At 43.7% G+C, this 17,376-nt stretch overlaps 1 protein-coding gene across 6 annotated transcripts in view; it reads left to right on the plus strand.

Annotated features, from left to right (window-relative positions):
- mllt10 (MLLT10 histone lysine methyltransferase DOT1L cofactor) overlaps positions 1-14,915 on the plus strand; it is a 40,863-nt gene extending 25,948 nt beyond the window's left edge. For 2 of the 6 annotated variants that reach the window (XM_076761447.1, XM_076761444.1), the window contains 10 exons: positions 1,123-1,283; positions 5,047-5,164; positions 8,566-8,638; positions 9,954-10,141; positions 11,240-11,389; positions 11,524-11,579; positions 11,734-12,035; positions 12,214-12,237; positions 13,233-13,323; positions 13,585-14,915. In XM_076761447.1, coding sequence (XP_076617562.1) covers positions 1,123-1,283; positions 5,047-5,164; positions 8,566-8,638; positions 9,954-10,141; positions 11,240-11,389; positions 11,524-11,579; positions 11,734-12,035; positions 12,214-12,237; positions 13,233-13,323; positions 13,585-13,869 — 1,448 coding nt within the window. In that variant the 3' untranslated portion in view covers positions 13,870-14,915. The remainder of the gene's footprint in view (positions 1-1,122; positions 1,284-5,046; positions 5,165-8,565; positions 8,639-9,953; positions 10,142-11,239; positions 11,390-11,523; positions 11,580-11,733; positions 12,036-12,213; positions 12,238-13,232; positions 13,324-13,584) is intronic. The other 4 variants (XM_076761445.1, XM_076761446.1, XM_076761448.1 and 1 more) reach the window with 4 other exon arrangements.
- The last annotated feature ends 2,461 nt before the right edge of the window (positions 14,916-17,376 follow it).

Here is a 17,376-nt window from a genome sequence, read left to right on the forward strand (position 1 = left end):
TCTTGTTCCCCCAGTGAATGTGTGCTGCCCTGAGCCATTCAGGCTTTTGTGGGGCTGAGGGGCCCTCCACCCCCCCCCCTCCCCCCTTCTGCTGGGGTCAAAGGGGGGCAGGGGCAGGGCTTATCCCTGGTTAGTGGGCGAGCGCAGGGGTGTGTGAGGGGAGGGAGGGGGAGATGGAGAGAGAGAGCCGAGAGATAAGAGAATGGAGCATGCGTATGGATGTGTGAAAATGGAGCAGTATGTTTGCCTTAGTGATTTATAACTCATGTGTATTTTGTAAAATTCGTGATTTTTAAAAAGAATAAAATCTTGTGTTTTGTCTTAGTACTTAGAGAACATGCAGAGGGAGAAAACGCCTTGATCGATTTCCCTCCTCGTCTTCTATCCCAGTTTGTAAAAGCTTAATGTGAATGATTTGTGTCGTCAGGTTTTTGACACTTTGGGTCTGTGTGTATGTGTGTGTGTGTGTGTTTGTGTGTGTGTGTGTGTTTGAACTTCAGTTTATTATAATTGATGGAGTTTTTACGATCACAAAAAAACAAATTGTCTGACCGCACACTCAGGCAGGCCGGCGTACTTAATCATGCAGCACATTTGATCCACCAGATCTGCACCTTATTTAAAACTTGATTTTTGATGTTCCTCTATCTCTGCGAATGACTCGTGGTCTAATATAGCAATTTGTCTATTTCTCCAGTTACTAGCATTTTTGCTTTTTATTGTGAAAGAAACGAGTGTTTATACTGCTGTGGTGTGTTACAATTCAATTAAAATGTGTTTAATTCAACTTGTTTTCAACGAGGATAAAGCAGCATCACATGCTTTCTTTCATTTCTTCATCGTACAAAGTGGTGCATGTAAGGCAAGAGCTGCCTCAATGTCAATAACTCCGGCTTTTCGACTCATATTAGGAAAAGCTCACGTGACTCTAGCCACATTAATTATGGCTCTATTCTATTCAGCCAGCAACTAAATGGAACTCATTAATTGTATTATTTGCTTGTGCTTTTCGTACTGTAATAATTAAAGCCACTGTTGCGTTCTCTGTCAATCAATAATCCTCTGAAATCAGTCAGATGAAGATAACACCGTTGACGTCTGTTACCTCTGGTCTCTCCACAGGTGTTTTTTCTAGCGCCGACGGGTCATCGTCGGGGACGGGAGCGGTCGCCGTGGGTGGGGCCAGCTCGGAGTTGTCCCAGCAACAGCAGCCCACGCCTTCGCTAGCCCCTCCCTCTCCATTCACTGCCACCGCTCCACTGACCAGCACGGCCTCCACACACGTGAGTTCAGACGCAACCTGCGCTGGAACCTCTCAGTGCCCTCCTCGCTCTCACATACATGAAAAAACGCGCTCATTAAACACACTCCGTCTCTTTCTTTCTGTCACAAACGCACACAAACGCACACCCTCTCTGTCTTCATTCAGCACTCTCTGCATCTGTCAGTTCACCCGAATCTTTCGCATCTGTGAGCTGAAGTGCAGATAAACTGTGGGAACACAAATAAGTCAAAGCGCACTAATTAAATGTCTTCTGCACCAAATCTCTCAGCACTATTATTAATCCACTGCACGTTAATTATGTGTGAAAAGTGTGTGTCGTGACCTTGTGTGGATTGTGTTTTCCTCAGCTCGGAGTTGTAGCTGATTTTATACAGTGCACCTGTAGAGGCTCTTTCTGGTTTATTCAGAGCACTAAAATAAGTCTTTTTTAAAATTTTTTGTCGCTGAACATTTCATTGAAACGTCTGTGATCCTCCAGTCTAATTCAATAACTATTGACCTTAGTGAGCACGGTCTGTATTATAATTTCAAGTGATGCGTCTTTATCACTGAAAATATGCAGGAATGTGCAGGGGTCAAAGATAACGCATAGGAAAACATTGGAAAATTATAATTGTCCTTTAGAAAAAATTCAGTGTCCAATATAATGAAATTCCGGACAAACCAGCCAGGCTGTGTTATTTTAATACACACTCCCTATTATGATTCCCATCATGTCCCTTAATGTGGAGTAAAAGAGGAAAAAAAACACCTCTGGGCAAAGCTGGGAAAGCGGTCATTCACTATGCATCAAGGTCAGAAAGTGGCTGCAGAATCCAGGCTGCATGTTTTAGGAAAATCCTTCCCATCTTGGATTTCTTTAAAATATTTGTGTTTTTTTTTATGGACATTAGACAATTACTACCACTTTCAACATATTCCCATTGAAAACTCAGATGTTGAAGCAACAGTTTATCAAGTTTATCTAGATCAAAATTAATTATGTTGATTTACGGACATAAGACTGCAATTTTTATGTTTTTCCCCAAAGTGTGATAGTTTTTGGTGTGTCCCATTGGCTTAAAAAAAAAACAAAACCTCATCTTCAATCACTGACCCCTGTGTCCGTCCTTTCAAAACCTCCCCCGAAGACCACGCTCTGTCTCTGTCCACCCAACTCCATTTTTCTCCACGTACCACCTCTCTTTCTCTTTTTCTCACACACTTTCTCTCACCCTCGACCTTCCTTCTCTCTGTCCCCATCCATTTCTCTTTTTCTCCCTCCGTTGTCCTCTGATGTAATGACATCTGACAAGCACCACAGTAGGGATGGAGGGATAGATGGAGAGAGGGTGGGAGGGGGGGGGGGATCGGGCCAATGTGTGTGTGTGTCTGTGTGTGTGTGTGGGGGAGTTGCTCTCATGCCTTGAATTTGCTGGCCTGGCCTTCATCTTGCCCAGCTCCTCTCTCTTCAGCACATATTCTAGAGGACGGGAGGCCCCGGGAAGCTCAGGATATCGCGCCTGTTTGCCGCATGTATGGATGAGTTTGGGCTGTAGCTGCGTGTTTGTACGTGTGTGTGAGAGGAAAAATAGTAAGAGAGCAGTGGAAAGCCCGAGTGAGGAAGACTTTAATAGAGAAAGAAATGTTGTTTTTTTTTTCCCCTTCACATCTGTTAATCACTCCACATTGTTAAAAACGCGCGTGTTGCTTTGTAAAGTGTGATACACGGCTCTGGGCATCTGGGACACACACGCTCTGAATCGAGGCTGCAGAAATTACGCAACTTTACAAGGACGCCAACAACAGGCTTCCCCCAGTGTGCGTGCGTGCGTGTGTGTGTGTGTATGTGTGTGTGAGTGACAGAGACCATTTGCTATTTTCAGTCCGCTAGCCGACTCCCGGCCTACTGTTATTGGCTATCAGCCCAGGACAGAGAAAGGGAGTGCGAGAGAGACTTTGAATGAAAAATGAATGAAAATGAAAAATGAATGTTGATGGGAAAGGGGGCAGGATTATGGCACTGAGGGGGAGGAGGATGAGGGGGAGGAGGGTCTAGAAAGAAATCTGAAGTCATTGCAGTGAGGCGGAAAAATGGACGGAGGGCACAGGTTCTTTTTTTTTCTGAGAATTTAACATTTAGCATCGGTGGGAATTTCCAGGATGTTTTCCAGATTTTGTTATTTTAGACAAACCACATTATGGCTTTGTGCTTTCTTGTGTTCCCAGGGTTCACTCTGAATTTCACTAAATGGATGAGAATGGCTTTACAAGTCGTGGATAGGACAAAGAGGCAGGCATGGCTTCACAAATGCGGGGTCTGCATGCACATGCTGAATCTCGATCCCATCAGTTAATCATCAGATAGTGTTCTGACACCATCTGACAACTTTTTCTTCAGTAATTTCTAAAGTAAATATCTCCTCGTGCTGTGAGCTTGAGCAGACATGACAGCACTCCAGAAACCTCCAAACAAATGAAATAAAGTTTTCTGCAGCGTCACGTGCCTTTGTCAGAGCTTTCACTTTCACTCTTCAGCAACCAAAACAGTCAGCCATTTTGTTCTTTTAGATAGACCTGATTCCCTTCCTGATGCTCCACCCTCGCTCTCCTCCCTCTAACCCCACCCCACCCTTTGCTCCACGGTCCTTATTTGGGAAATGCCTTAATTGGATTAAACTCTATGCATCAGAAACACTTTGTCAGCACGTCAGCATACTGTCAGGGTGTTGAGGCTCTCTGAGCCGTGTGTGTGTGTGTGTGTGTGTGTGTGTGTGTGTGTGTAACAAAATAATAAGCTGTGGATCCATAATAAATCCTTGTTTTTGGTACATGAAAAGAGAGTAAAGCATTGTCAAATCCACATTCAGATATTTTTTTTTTCCATTAAAAAAAAAAAAAAGCTTCACTGCCATGAAATATTATGTAGATTGTTTTTGACAAAGCAGAATCAGCAGTGGAGACCAGAGAATTGAATTTGTGAAACCAGATGGATTCTCAGCTTTGGACTCAGGCTCATTAAATGTGTAATAACATGTCAGACCTCCAAAAAAATGTAATACACATAAAGTGAACTCGTACAATCGAGGCGATTGAGACAGTAAAATCCAGACCAAAGAAACACCAGTGACTGAAATTCCCTCTCACGCTTACACGACACTGCTGCTAAAGAGATAAACGGTGCAAACAACAGGCGTCAAATCAACGGGAAATGAATCCGCACTTGTGAATATCAGTTAATCTTTCAGGTCATTTATCAATCAGAAATGTAAAAAATGTGCTGGTTTCAGCTTCTTAAATGAGGCAGTTTGCTTATTTTTACTCTTCTCCTTGTAAATTCAATTCATTTGTCTTTTTACTCTGGAAAATTAGAATTGGCATTTTTAACTGTTTTGTAATTTTTTTAATACACTTAACTATTAATTGTTAAAATTATTATAGTCTAATAAATATGTGATGAATATGAATCATTAAAATAATATCTCATGAAAATCCTTATTTGTAGCCCTAAAATTTAATGAAATCCAAATTTCTTTTTTATTTTTTTTGTCTTTTATTTATACTATTTTATAGAAGCAATTTGCCGCTTGAGACATAGTTTCATTTTAATTTGTCTCGCTTTAAAAACCCTCTTATAGCCAAACAGCTAAAGCACCATAGAAGTGCATTGTGGGGGGAAGCCCACGTTACCTGTCTGGTTGTACATCAGCTGTCTAATAAAGGTAAAAATACACCAAAAAAAAAAAAGATGTCTGTTAAGTGATTGTAACCTCTGTCTACAGGTGAGCGGTCTGCCAGGGTCCGTCTTCAACCTCGCTCCCTCCCACATGTTTGGTAACAGGCTGAACCCCAACTCTGCCATGGCAGCACTCATCGCCCAGTCCGAGGCCTCACCAGCAGGTACGGCGACATACCTAATGTAGCTGTGTGTGTGTGTGTGTGTGTGTGTGTGTGTGTGTGTGTTTGTTTGTGTGCTAGAGAAAGAGAGGGAGATAATGGATAGGTCACGCCCCCTCTGTCCCACAGAGGGTCAAGGGTCAGCACTCGTGATGTTTTCAAGCTCCTCCCACTCAGCTCCAGTTACACACCCCTCACCCCTTTTCTCTGTCACGCACACACACACACACACACAAACAAATATAGCACACCGGTTCACACACATACAATTTGCAAGTAAAACATAAAGTAAAACACAGACCTCTCCTCTAAGCTGTGGTCAGTGTCAGAGAAAGAGGAGGGTTGTTTTGAGGTAGTGATGTGATGGAGGAGCAGGGAAGGCTGCTGGCTGCCTCCAGGGAGCTCCTGCAGCAGAAAAGAGGTGGTTTGTTGTCTGTCCAGTGCAGAAGAGCTGATGAAGGAGTAAGACGTGGCTTTAGTAATCAGAGTAGCCACTTCCTGATGGAAGACATCTGGTTGAACAGGAGAGCAGAGAAGCAAGAGAAAAGAAAGAGGAGGAGAGAGTTAAGAGTGAGGAGGAGGAGGAGGAGGAGGAGGAAGGTAGGTAGTTCCTGCTGCCGGTCAGCAGTCATCAGAGCCAGATCCACACTGACCTGCAGGTCAACTCACTAATCAGCCTGAATGACAGGGGGCCACAGGGCTGTGTGTGTGTGTGTGTGTGTGTGTGTGTGTGTGTGTGTGTGTGTGTGTGTGTGTGTGTGTGTGTGTGTGTGTGTGTGTGTGTGTGTGTGTGTGTGTGCAGATAGAGACTGGGCAGGTTCTGAGTGTAGACACAAGTGAGCTTTGTGCTTCCTGAAAAGAAAAAAAATGTTTGATGGCATTGGAAACACCATCGTGGCAACTTTGTCAGAAAAATATGAGATTTTATGTTTGATAAATATTGTATTTCATTTATATTTCGAGTAGAGTTTTAGATGTGTGCCAGCATGAATTCAGAAAAAATTAGTATAGTCATCAGTTATTTGATATTTGCTTTTATATTTAGAAGCAGTTTTTCACATTTTCTGATTCCAGCTTCTCACACGAGGATCATCTGCTTTTCTTTTAAATCAATACATATTCGCTTCTTTACTGTTGATATCATCATCAGTTAATGCCAATTATTTTCCTGATCAATTGACTAACCGTCCAGCAAAGCATAAGATATTCAGTTTACAGTGATTATAAAACAGGTGTCAAATCTTCTATTTGACGAGTTCGAACGAGATAATTTTGGGGCATTTTTGCTGGAAAATGGACTGAAATAATTGATCGGTTGACTAGCTGATTAATCGGTTAATGTCTAAACATGGCAGTGATTGTTAAGTGGCCCTTGTGATCATTTCCTTGTTATTTTTCCTCACCGTTAAGTTATGCACACAGTCGTTGTACAGCACGTGTGTACAGCTACACTAGCGTGAAGCTCTGTTTGTGAACTGGTAAGGGTCATGTGAACACAAACATGCAAGGTGTGCACGTGTTTGTATGCATGTAGCCTGTTTACTTTGGCAGCCGCTTCTCTTTGCTTTGGAGTGTCTGGAGGGAGGTGCCAGGACGGAAAGGGTTACGAGAGAAAAAGGACTTGAAAAAGAAGCCGAGCGAGGGACTAGAGTGGTGACCTGGTGAGGGTAAAAGCTGGGATTGACTGTCTAAAGTAGAGGGGACTTTGTATGAGTGTGTAAATGCCAAAGTGTGCGTTTGCATGTGTGTGCATGCGCATGTGTGATTCATTACTGAAAATGAAAAGAAGCGTCTGGCCAGGGGCCCAGAGGGAGGAGGTAGAGACTCTCACAGAAGGTAGAGGGGGAGCCACAGACGCACACGCAGTTTGAATGAAGCCTCGTGTGAAAGGAAGGGAGGCAAAGTTTTTGGAGGTTGTAGATCCACAAGTATAACAATCCATCTGCAGGAAAATCAGATGATGCAATGAATGAATGAAATAAACAAATTTTGGCTTGTGCATATTAAGTTGGGTTTGCTGACAACAGTTTGAGGAGACGTTTTGAAATCTGCCTTTGGAGAGGGGTTAGGGTTGCTACGATTTTAGCATTTAATTATTAAAAATGCTGTCATGAAGGAACAGGGTGATGACAGATGTAGGCCAATGTTCTCCAACAAAGGAAAGCAAGAACAAATAGAAACTTTCCCGTTTTAAACAACCTCTGCGGCCATTGAAGTGTAGACTTTTGAGTTTACGAGGTGCACTTGAGCAACCATGAATTCCCTGTTGGCGTCCGCGCGGATGTCAGTGTTTACAAGGTGCACCTGAATGCAGCATGAAGTCCCTGTGTGTGTCAAACTCTGCAGAGGAAAGCCATGCACCTTGTAAATGACACCAAGACGTGGTGGAGTCTCTCAACTAGTTTTTATTACGTGACTATTTTGGTACGAACATTTGCTCGCCCGTTTCCCAGATTGCCTTCCAACATTTACTCGCCAAATGGAAAATATACCCAGACTTGCACGCAAATAAAATTTTTTTTCTTACTCATCATGTTGCAGCCGTTATTTTGCAATGTGCTTATTAAGTTCATATCAGGATGACGATGAAAATACGATTTAGTGGTCAGCAGTAGATTAGATGACTCCACTGCTGTACGCATGAAAAGTGATAATAGTAATAAATGCTAAATCAGCCTTTTTCTTATCTTTGAAATCCTGCACAAACAAACCTTTTGTTTGCCAAAAAAAAGTGCAGCATGTGATCCTACATAGTGACTTACGGATAGATTAGACCCGACGCTAAAAACTCCAATGAAATAAATCCAAACAGACATTTATTTGACGTGCAGATATTGGTCGTGCTGTGTTAATCATCCGTCAACACCAGTCTAATATACTACAGAGCATATGACAGTCCTTTGTATCCCCGTTTTACAGCTGTCATCAGCTCAAAATCATGTTTATAAGAAATTCTCAGACAGTTGGTAAAAGTTATCCATCTTATAAAACAATGTTACAGATGACGGGCCATATTTATGAGCCCCAATCAGATGTTTTCTGCTCGTGCAGCAGAAACAGGAAATATATGTAAATGCGTGGATGATCCCAGAGGGCAGGAGGGCACAGAGCAGAGGTTTAACCAGCACAGACTCAGCACAATAACCAGGCTGCTGGTCCCGCTCCTGACCAGATGTTGGCTGGGATGCAAAATAGAACCAAGAGGAGCTTTAGCTGTTTTCCTATTTGTGGACGAGATCTGCATTCACACACACACACACACACACACACACACACACACACACACACACACACACACACACACACACACACACACACACAGAGCGTTTCAACTTTGGCTGGACTCGGTCTTAGATGTACAATTGATTTTTTTTTTTTTTTCTCGTGTGTGTGTGTGTGTATAGATCAGGAGGTGGGAGACGGCGGTGTCGGAGCTCAGGGCTTCTCCATAAGAGCTTCTCCCAAGACCACCCCGCGGTGAGTACACACATACACACACACACACAGATGCCCCCCACCCATTCCTCCCCATTTACATTCCTCATGCCCCCCTTCACCCATCCCCCCTCTCTCTGCTTTTCCCTCCGCTGGCCCCTCGTCTCCTCTCTCTTCCTCTCACTCCTCACACACACACACACACACACACACACACACACACACACACACACACACACACGCACACTCTCCCTTTCGCTCTTACCCCTACAGGCAATTCTCGCTCTCTCAGCCAACGATAACTTGTGTTTTTGAAGGTGGTAACCATCCTTCAGTTCCAGTTAGATGTTTTTTTTTTCTTGCTTTAATCACACATGGAAGAAGGACAGCCTGATGATTTTCTGTGTCTCCTTCATTTGGAAACATTTGCATGGATCTGTCAGGATGGGAATATTTATGATAGAAATCCGTTTTGCTTTGTTTCTACTTCACTGTGGGATGGATAATTTCACTTGATGAGGTTGGTCACAATTTTCATTACTTTGAACATTTATCTTTTTGCACAGCACCTGTGTTATTTCATGTCTCGCGTTCAGGGTACATGATATGTGTGGGACATTTCATTTAACAAGAAAATACCGTAATAGAAACTTATGTTGACAGACTAATGTTAAAGTAGCACATTTAATGCCATTTTAAATACCTTGTGGATTTTTTAGTTGATTTAATATTGTAATGTTAACATACTTTTGTCATCCAAGGTTACATTTTTTAGAAAATGCTGTGACATTGACGCTCAAAGTCGGGAGTGTGTTTATGTTTGCAGCATGACTCAAAAGTGAAAAACGGACAGCAAAGGCAGGATTTTTCCACTTTTCCCCCACACTGAGCACCTCTCTTCCTGTCCTTTCCACTCTCTCCTGCTGTCCCTCATTTCCCCTCTTTCACACTCAACAGATTGTCTCAGCACACACACCAAAGATTTATCACATCAAGACAGTCCACTTCCCCCTTTTTGCCTCTCTCTCTCTTGCATGTCCTCTCTCTCTCTCTCTCTCTCTCTCTCTCTCTCTCTCTCTCTCTCTCTCTCTCTCTCTCTCTCTCTCTCTCGCTCTCTCACACACACAGACAGAAAGCCTGGCCCCTTTTCATTAGAGGCCACTGTAACAACAAATTGATGTAGTTTTATAGCCAGCAGTGTCTATGTTTGTCTGACGTTTATGTTGGGTCGTTAATCTCCCCATTGACCTCTCTATCTCTCCTTTTCTACCCATGCTCTCTCTCTCTCTCTCTCTCTCTCTCTCTCTCTCTCTCTCTCTCTCTCTCTCTCTCTCTCTCTTTCTGTCCCTTCACTCAGCTCTCCCATTGGTGGCCTGCAGATCCGCTATGACTCCTCGGGGTCGTTGCCGGGGCCGGGGTTGCTAGGGGCGGGGGGAGGCGGCGGCGAGACGTTGCCCCCGGTGGCCACCAGCATAGAGCAGCTCCTGGAGAGGCAGTGGAACGAGGGGCAGAGCTTCCTGCTGCAGCAGGGAGCGCAGGGAGACGGTGAGCTGACACACACTCTGACACACACACACACACACACACACACACACACACACACACAGATGATTCTAGTATCTCATATGCTGAAACAATGCTATTTTGATACTTTACTCAGAGAAATTTCACTTTTATTAATTAATAAAATGAAGCAAAGTTCTCTAAAATTCCAGAGTCTTAAGTATCTTTCATTCATTTGTTCATTTTTGTCCATTTTTGTAGTTCCTGTTCTCTAAGATTTCTGAATGTTATACATTGAACGATTAACACCACGCTTAAGACATGTTGTTTTGACTGTGACGAAGTCTCATATATTTTATTCTATTAATATATTAAAATATTGTCAATGAACCACATCGAACCAAATGTTAAAGTCGTCAAAATGTAAGCTGTCATATAAGAGCTGTGCCTAAAAAAAAAAAAAAGTCTAGAATCAGCAAAATGTTCATTTAAATAAGTAAAGAATAAAATGACAACAAGGTGACAAATCTGACGAGACATTCGCTTTTTGTACTTGTCACACACTTCTGTGAGTTCGACAGTTTGATACTTTGGCTAATTATTATTTCCACCTTTTCCCTGTTTGCCCCATTTCTCGCATCCTTGCATCCTATCAATTGATCCATTGCCCTGTCGCCTTCCAGCTGTTGCCAGTTGTGTGCCTCTCGCTCCGTCTGTCCATCTCTGTCAGTTATCTGCCTATCTGAACATCCCGTCAGGGATCCATGACGTGAAAATGAAAAGGGGAAGGCGGCCCAGTTGTTAGAGAGGTCATCTGGACGAGTCAGGTTGAAGTTTCTGGGTCGCAGAATCCTCCTCACCGAGTCGTCCTTCAGCTCTATGCTGAGTCTGCACAGGCACCAGGGTCACTGTTCCGTAGCTGACCTTGACCTCTGACCTCCCTGTGGAGTATAACTGTCTAATCAGTCACTGAGCTGCGTGGTTTTGCCTTAGAGAAGGCGTGGCCTTTCAGAAAGACAAAGCATTGTTAAGTTTCAGTTTGAAAAGCCTGTGCTGACCTCACCCTGCAACTGGAAGCTGCCGCTCCGCACGCATACTCTGGTCCATCAGGTAGATCAGTCAGTTCTCTCTGTCTTTCAGTGGTGGGCATGTTGAAGTCCCTTCACCAGCTGCAGGAGGAGAACAGGAGGCTGGAGGAGCAGATCAAAACCCTGACCATGAAGAAAGAGAGACTGCAGCTTCTCAGTGCTCAGCTATCAGTGCCTTTCACCCCCACCACAGCCTCCTCTGGTACACACACACACACACACACACACACACACACTTATAACTCTGAATTAATGTGAAATAAACAGTTATGATAATTACAAATGCATGTATACACAGACAGAGAGAATCTAAACCTGCGTTCATCTGTGTTGCAGATGTGAAAGGAGCCCACCTCGGAACCACCGACTCATCTTTACCTATGGCGGCTCAGGTAAGCACAAACACGCAATACACGTTGGTCAGTTTGAAGCCTGTGTCACCGCGAAGCCAAACACAGCACTACAGTAACAAATGCTTCATGTAATAACTGATTTAGCTGAGGTTCAGCGAAGCAAGCATCGGATCTCACTCTCTCTCTCTCTCAGGACAGTGCGTCATGTGGCGGCCACAGCAGTAGTGGCTCCACCTCGTCGCTTTCCACCCCTCCCTCCGTCTCGCAGAGCCCGCCCCAGCCTCAGCTCAACGGCGTGGCAGCCGTGGGAACGGCCCCTGCCGGGCTGGGCGGGGTGGCGGGGCTGATGGGCGCTCTGGGCGCAGGGAGCGCGCTGGGCATGGGAGGAATTGTCGGGGCGCTGAACGGGGTGATCCAGACGCCGGCGGGCACCGGCAGCCCCCACACACACACTACAGGAACGACTACGGGCGTCACGTTGCCTGTTAATAACAGGTACGTACGAGAGGTTTCAGCCCCTCTGTCACCACGTGTTAACGTACTGAAAACCCCAGAATCATCCCTAAAGTCAGGGACCATCCAGCCTCATCTCTTTGTTTCCCAAGATGCTTGAATGTGAATTTTATTGCGTCCTTTCCTTTTTGTCTCCTCTTGCTTGCGTGTTGGATTGTAGCAGCTCAGCAACTAGTAAGAACAGGTGAGACAGACGTCTGTTCAGCATTACAGCAACATGTAGCTCTGGTTCCTTCATGTCCCTCAGATCTGTCAGAGGAGATTTCTTGAAGATCTTTCAGTTTTTTTTGCATGTTTTGTGCATATAGTCGTGTGCATTCATATCCTCGTCTAGCTCTGTCACATTTTCTTGCTTCCTGGAAAGTGAAAATAAGATGAATTAAGTTCTTTTTAAATGATATTTAAATAGCGGTTGTTCTCCAGGGCCAGCGACCTGAAGGCCACATCCGCATCTCACCAAAGCTTCACATCTGGCCTGCACAATATTAATGAATTCATAAAATTTGAGGAAAAAAACACACACTGACCCTGAGACTCGCGCAGTTGACACTTTTAACATGCTTTCAAGCCACACATCCATTTTCTCACGCAGTAAAAAACAAATTTAGAAGTGTTAAGGCACAAAAAGACGCCTGCCTGCGCGTTGCAGAGGAAAGGGAGAGACGCTGACACTTGTCTGCCCGTGCGCTGTCATCGACCTATTTTTGTGCTGTTATCGGTTATAAATTTGTTTTTCACTGTGTAGGAAAATGGACATGACGCGTGAGAGCGTGTGAAAAGTAGGCTATCTATTGCATGAGAGTTGGCAGCACTGTGTGACTCATAAAAACAAAACTTCTCCGTCAAAGCAACAAGAAAATTGGTTTAATTAACTCTTCAGTGACCTGCCACCGTGACAGAGGTCTGAGAGCATTTTCTAGTTAACAGTTTGTTGTTCACACAGATAGCAGCTAATAAAAATAACAGTTTTATAAGAAAGGGAAGATTTTAAAACAATAACAGGCTAATTAGATTTTAGCTGAACGCTCAGTGTCTGCTGAGAAAGATACAGACCCTCGGACAAACGTATCTGAGGACCCCTGCTCTCACGTGTAGAAGTTGCGTGTTGAAACGTCTCGTGCTGACGAGGACGGCGTTTACTGTCTTCGTCTGACCGCGAGTTGTGTTTTGTCTCGTCAGCGCTGCGCGGCTCGGCCTGCTGTCTGAGCAGCACAGACTCCTCCTGCAGCAGCATCAGCTCCAGCAGCTGCTGTCCTCACAGCCTTCAGCGGTACAACACACACACACACACACAGGCCATCACCACTATCACACACAGTTAAACGCACACAAAGACTCTGAGCTACAATTTTCCTTTGGATAATGGCCTAAATCACCAAGCTTATTAACTCTTCTCCATCCCTCTTTGTTGCTCTCCTTCTTATCCAACTCTCGTTTCCCTTCCTTTCTTGTCTGAAACTTTCACTTCATCCTAATTTTTTTCCTCCTGATTTTCCTCCCCTCCCTCCCTCCCTCCCTCTCTCTCCCCCAGGAGCAGCAGCAGGTGCTGTTCTACCAACTGATGCAGCAGCAGCAGGACCTCCAGCAGCTGCAGTCCCTCTCCTCCTCTGCCCAGATTCCCTCCATCCCGCTCTCCTCCGCTCAGCTGCCCATCAACAACCTGCTGCCCGGCGCCCAGAGCCAGGGCCAAGGCGCCATCACCGCCAACCCCTTCCTGGCGCTGCAGCACGCACACGCTGACACACACGCCTCAGGGGCACAGAAGCCGCGGCTAGCCGAGAAGGCCGTGGGCGTCGCAGGGCAGGAGAAGACATGACAGCAGATGCTCTTTTTGTTTTTTTTGTTTTGTTTTTTTGGTTGCTCGTTGTTGTTGTTGTTTTTTTAAATAAATATGCAGCATTTTCGGGAGATCAGCCTGTTGGTCAACTTTGTAGTTCAGCAATGAGAACATTGGCAGCAGAGAACTCTGCGTTCCTGGTAGATTAGATCTTCGCAGCCGTCTGTGCTAATGCCTTAGCACACACTATGGCAAGTGATGGCATTCATTTGCAGTCACTGACTCACCCTAGTTGACCTTTCCGGGATTATTTTTTTTTTGCAACTTTTCAGGTTACAGTCTTAACACAGCATTTTGTGTTCATTTGTACTATTTATTTCCATCCAGTTTTTTGATTTTTATTTTATTTTTACTTTTTAGCTTTAGTGCTGCTTCAGGTTCTTATTTTGTCACTGTTGAGATAATGATTTTCATTTGATATCACTGGTAGCAACTTAGTGCGTTAGCGTCAGTAAATAAGCACATGGTGTGTCCGTTCTCTCCTTTCAACAGGTGAGCTGACTGACAGGTCAGCCTCTCTCACGATTTTCTTCTCTAATCTCATTCTGCTTCTTCTTCACACTTCCTCTCTCTCTTGTTACTGTCATTCTTTCTCCTCTCACTGCTTTCCCCATCCTCCACACTCGCATCCCTCTCGGTCTGGTCTCTCTGCTGTCTCTCTCAGGGGCTTCAGCTATCACAGTTGTGCACTCGGCACACAAGCTAGCACACACACAGAACTACACACACAAAAAGAAAAATAGCAGAAATACACGAATACACAAAACGAAACTACAATTCCCTACCACAGGACTTAACAGAAGCAGATGTATGTTTGACATCTCTCCCGAGGGGAATACTGGGTGAGAGGCTTGTGAAAATATCCCACATGTTCTCGCTGTTGCCTCCCTTCCCGTGTCTCTTTTCACTCTGTTTGTGTAGATCCATTAATGTCAGCGAGCCAAGCCTCATGCAGTCACCGCAGAAGCCTTGCTTTTGACTGTCTCTTCTCTGGGCCAGATACAGGGGGCTCACTCAGGGAAGTGAAACAAAAAAAAAAAAAAAAAAAAACAGCCAGTTGAATGTTCAGAGGGATGCATTAATCCACCCGGCACAGACTCACAGAGAAATTATGCAGTTGGTCGTCAGCGCGTGGAAGTCATTACATTTCATCTTCCTGATTGAGCCTCCCGCACTCACCTACCTCTCGAGCAGGACCAGCCTATCAGGACCTAACAGGCCGACAGCAGCGGCCGCTAAAAACCCACAACAGTCAGGACTGGCCAATCAGGGTCCAAACCCAAGTGCCTGAGGCCAAGGGAGGAAGGCGGGATTAACTTTCCTTTTACCTGTGTCCCTGTCACTCAGCCCAGTTCTTCACAAGGCTACTAGTAATTAAGCTGTGTTGCTAAGGCAACAGATTACAAAAAGACTTGGTAACGTCAGACTGGACGTGCCTCTTTAAGAAAAACCAGGAAATATTATTCTGCTGCATTCTCTAATATCAAAGCCAACTTTGTATTGTGCTTTTTATTTATTGGGAGTTTGTTTGTGTAATGGGCATAAGATGATATATTTTAAAAAGCCTGCTGGTGTTGCAGTTTAACATCATTTTGTACTACTGTGTAAAGCTTTGTTTGTCTTTTTGTTTTTCTCATACAGTCGAATCTTGCTGTAAACCCTTTTAATGACTTCTATTCTGTGTTGTGTTTGAAAGCTAGAAGCTACTTGATAGTTGGCTGATTGGGGAGGGGGGTGTGGCTGTACATAGCTGTTTGTAGGGGGGAGGACGTGTGTCAGGGGGGCGTTCAGTGGCACAGTTTTTACCTCGTTAAGTGTACATAGACCTTTCTCATTGGCCGTTGGTGTACATAAGTGATTGTGATTGGCCGTGCTGGTGTGAAGGAAAGCCAATGAAGCCTCAGTTTGTGTGTGTGAATCTTTAGGACCAGACAAAAAGGTTGACAGTGACTGGACACACAAAGTATTAATTTATTTTTATATGTTCAGGGACATTGTGTGTCTTTTTAAGTTTTGCACCATTTTCTTGATGAGAAGTCATTTTATACTTGGGGCACCGTGTTTTCATCTGTGCACACCTTTGGATCAATTTTGTACAAATGGAAAATAATGGGGGGAAAAAAAATTGACATTGTATTTCAGAACACCAAAATAAAGAAACACTATGGATAAAGTAAGAGGAGCATTTGGTCTTTGTGTCAGTGAGTTTGTTAAAAAATATGTTAGACAATGAATTTGTTCCATCAATTAAAAGGTTTTTTTTTCCTCATTCATTTGCCCAATACTGACCTGAATTAATCCTGAATATATTTACACATAAAGGTGATTTTTAAAATCACAATACTCACAATAAAATCACAATAAGTCTAAATTTTAGAGTACTCTACAATGCTTTTAATTGCTGTCTGTAATAATGCCTTAGGTATATTAATTTAAATTGCATTTAATATACAGTTTAAATATGAATTCACTCTACATTTATTTATTTTTTATTAGTTTATTTGGTGGGGACAGTGCTCATTGATCAGAAAAAACATAACATTTTATAAAGTTAGTAAACCAAAGTTAGCCTAGAAAGCTAATTTTCTTCTGGACAGATATTTAAAGGGCAACCTAGAAAAAAAAAACTGAATTCATGTGTACAACATAGTAGATATGCACAAAATGGTGTACGCAAATGGCAATAAATTATACCTCATGTTGCCGACATAATAAGAAATTGGATCAGAATCAGATCAGATTCAGATTTATTGGCCAAGCATGTGTGCACATACAAGTAAATTTGACTGGTTTAAATTTTGCAGCCTAAATTAAAGGAGCCTGTAAAAGAAAAAAAAAAAAAAAAAAGCTTTGTATATATTCTGATTAAAGCTGTTTTTTTATCGCATAAATAAATCATGGCTCATGAGGTGGAAAATATTTTAAAATCAGCTGACAACAGAGACAATGTGAGATGCCATGGTGCATGGAGTGACATGGCTTACCTGGTTTATATTATAGGGCATTAATTACATGGAGGAGATGGCAGCAGCGAGATGTGATTTATTCAGTAACAAGGGGGAGGAGAATGAATAATCATGGAGCTAAGAAGTGCCAAGAGAAGCTGAACATCTTTAAATTTAAACAATGTGCTTCAAGGCTCCTGTCCTAGCAAATATGCACCCCCCCCCCCCCCCCCCCCCCCGAAGCTGATGACTTCCAGCTGCCAAGAAACAACTAGTGTGTGTATGTGTGTGTGTGTGTGTGTGTGTGTGTGTGTTTAGAGGTGGGGGCACCATTCTGCTACATCTGCTTCTGCCCTGGTAATTAAAAGCTCACTTTCCTCCTGCACCCCTGCTCCCCCCAAAATACACCCCCAAACCCCTTTAGGAGGGTTTTTTTTTTTTTTTTTGCACACACACACACACACACACGCACACACGCACAATCTAACCTGCATTCAACAACACAACCCCCCTTTTCTCTTCCCCTTTCTCAAGCACTTGC

This window comes from Chaetodon auriga, chromosome 21 (assembly GCF_051107435.1).
Source record: "Chaetodon auriga isolate fChaAug3 chromosome 21, fChaAug3.hap1, whole genome shotgun sequence".
Classification (NCBI taxonomy): domain Eukaryota; kingdom Metazoa; phylum Chordata; class Actinopteri; order Chaetodontiformes; family Chaetodontidae; genus Chaetodon; species Chaetodon auriga.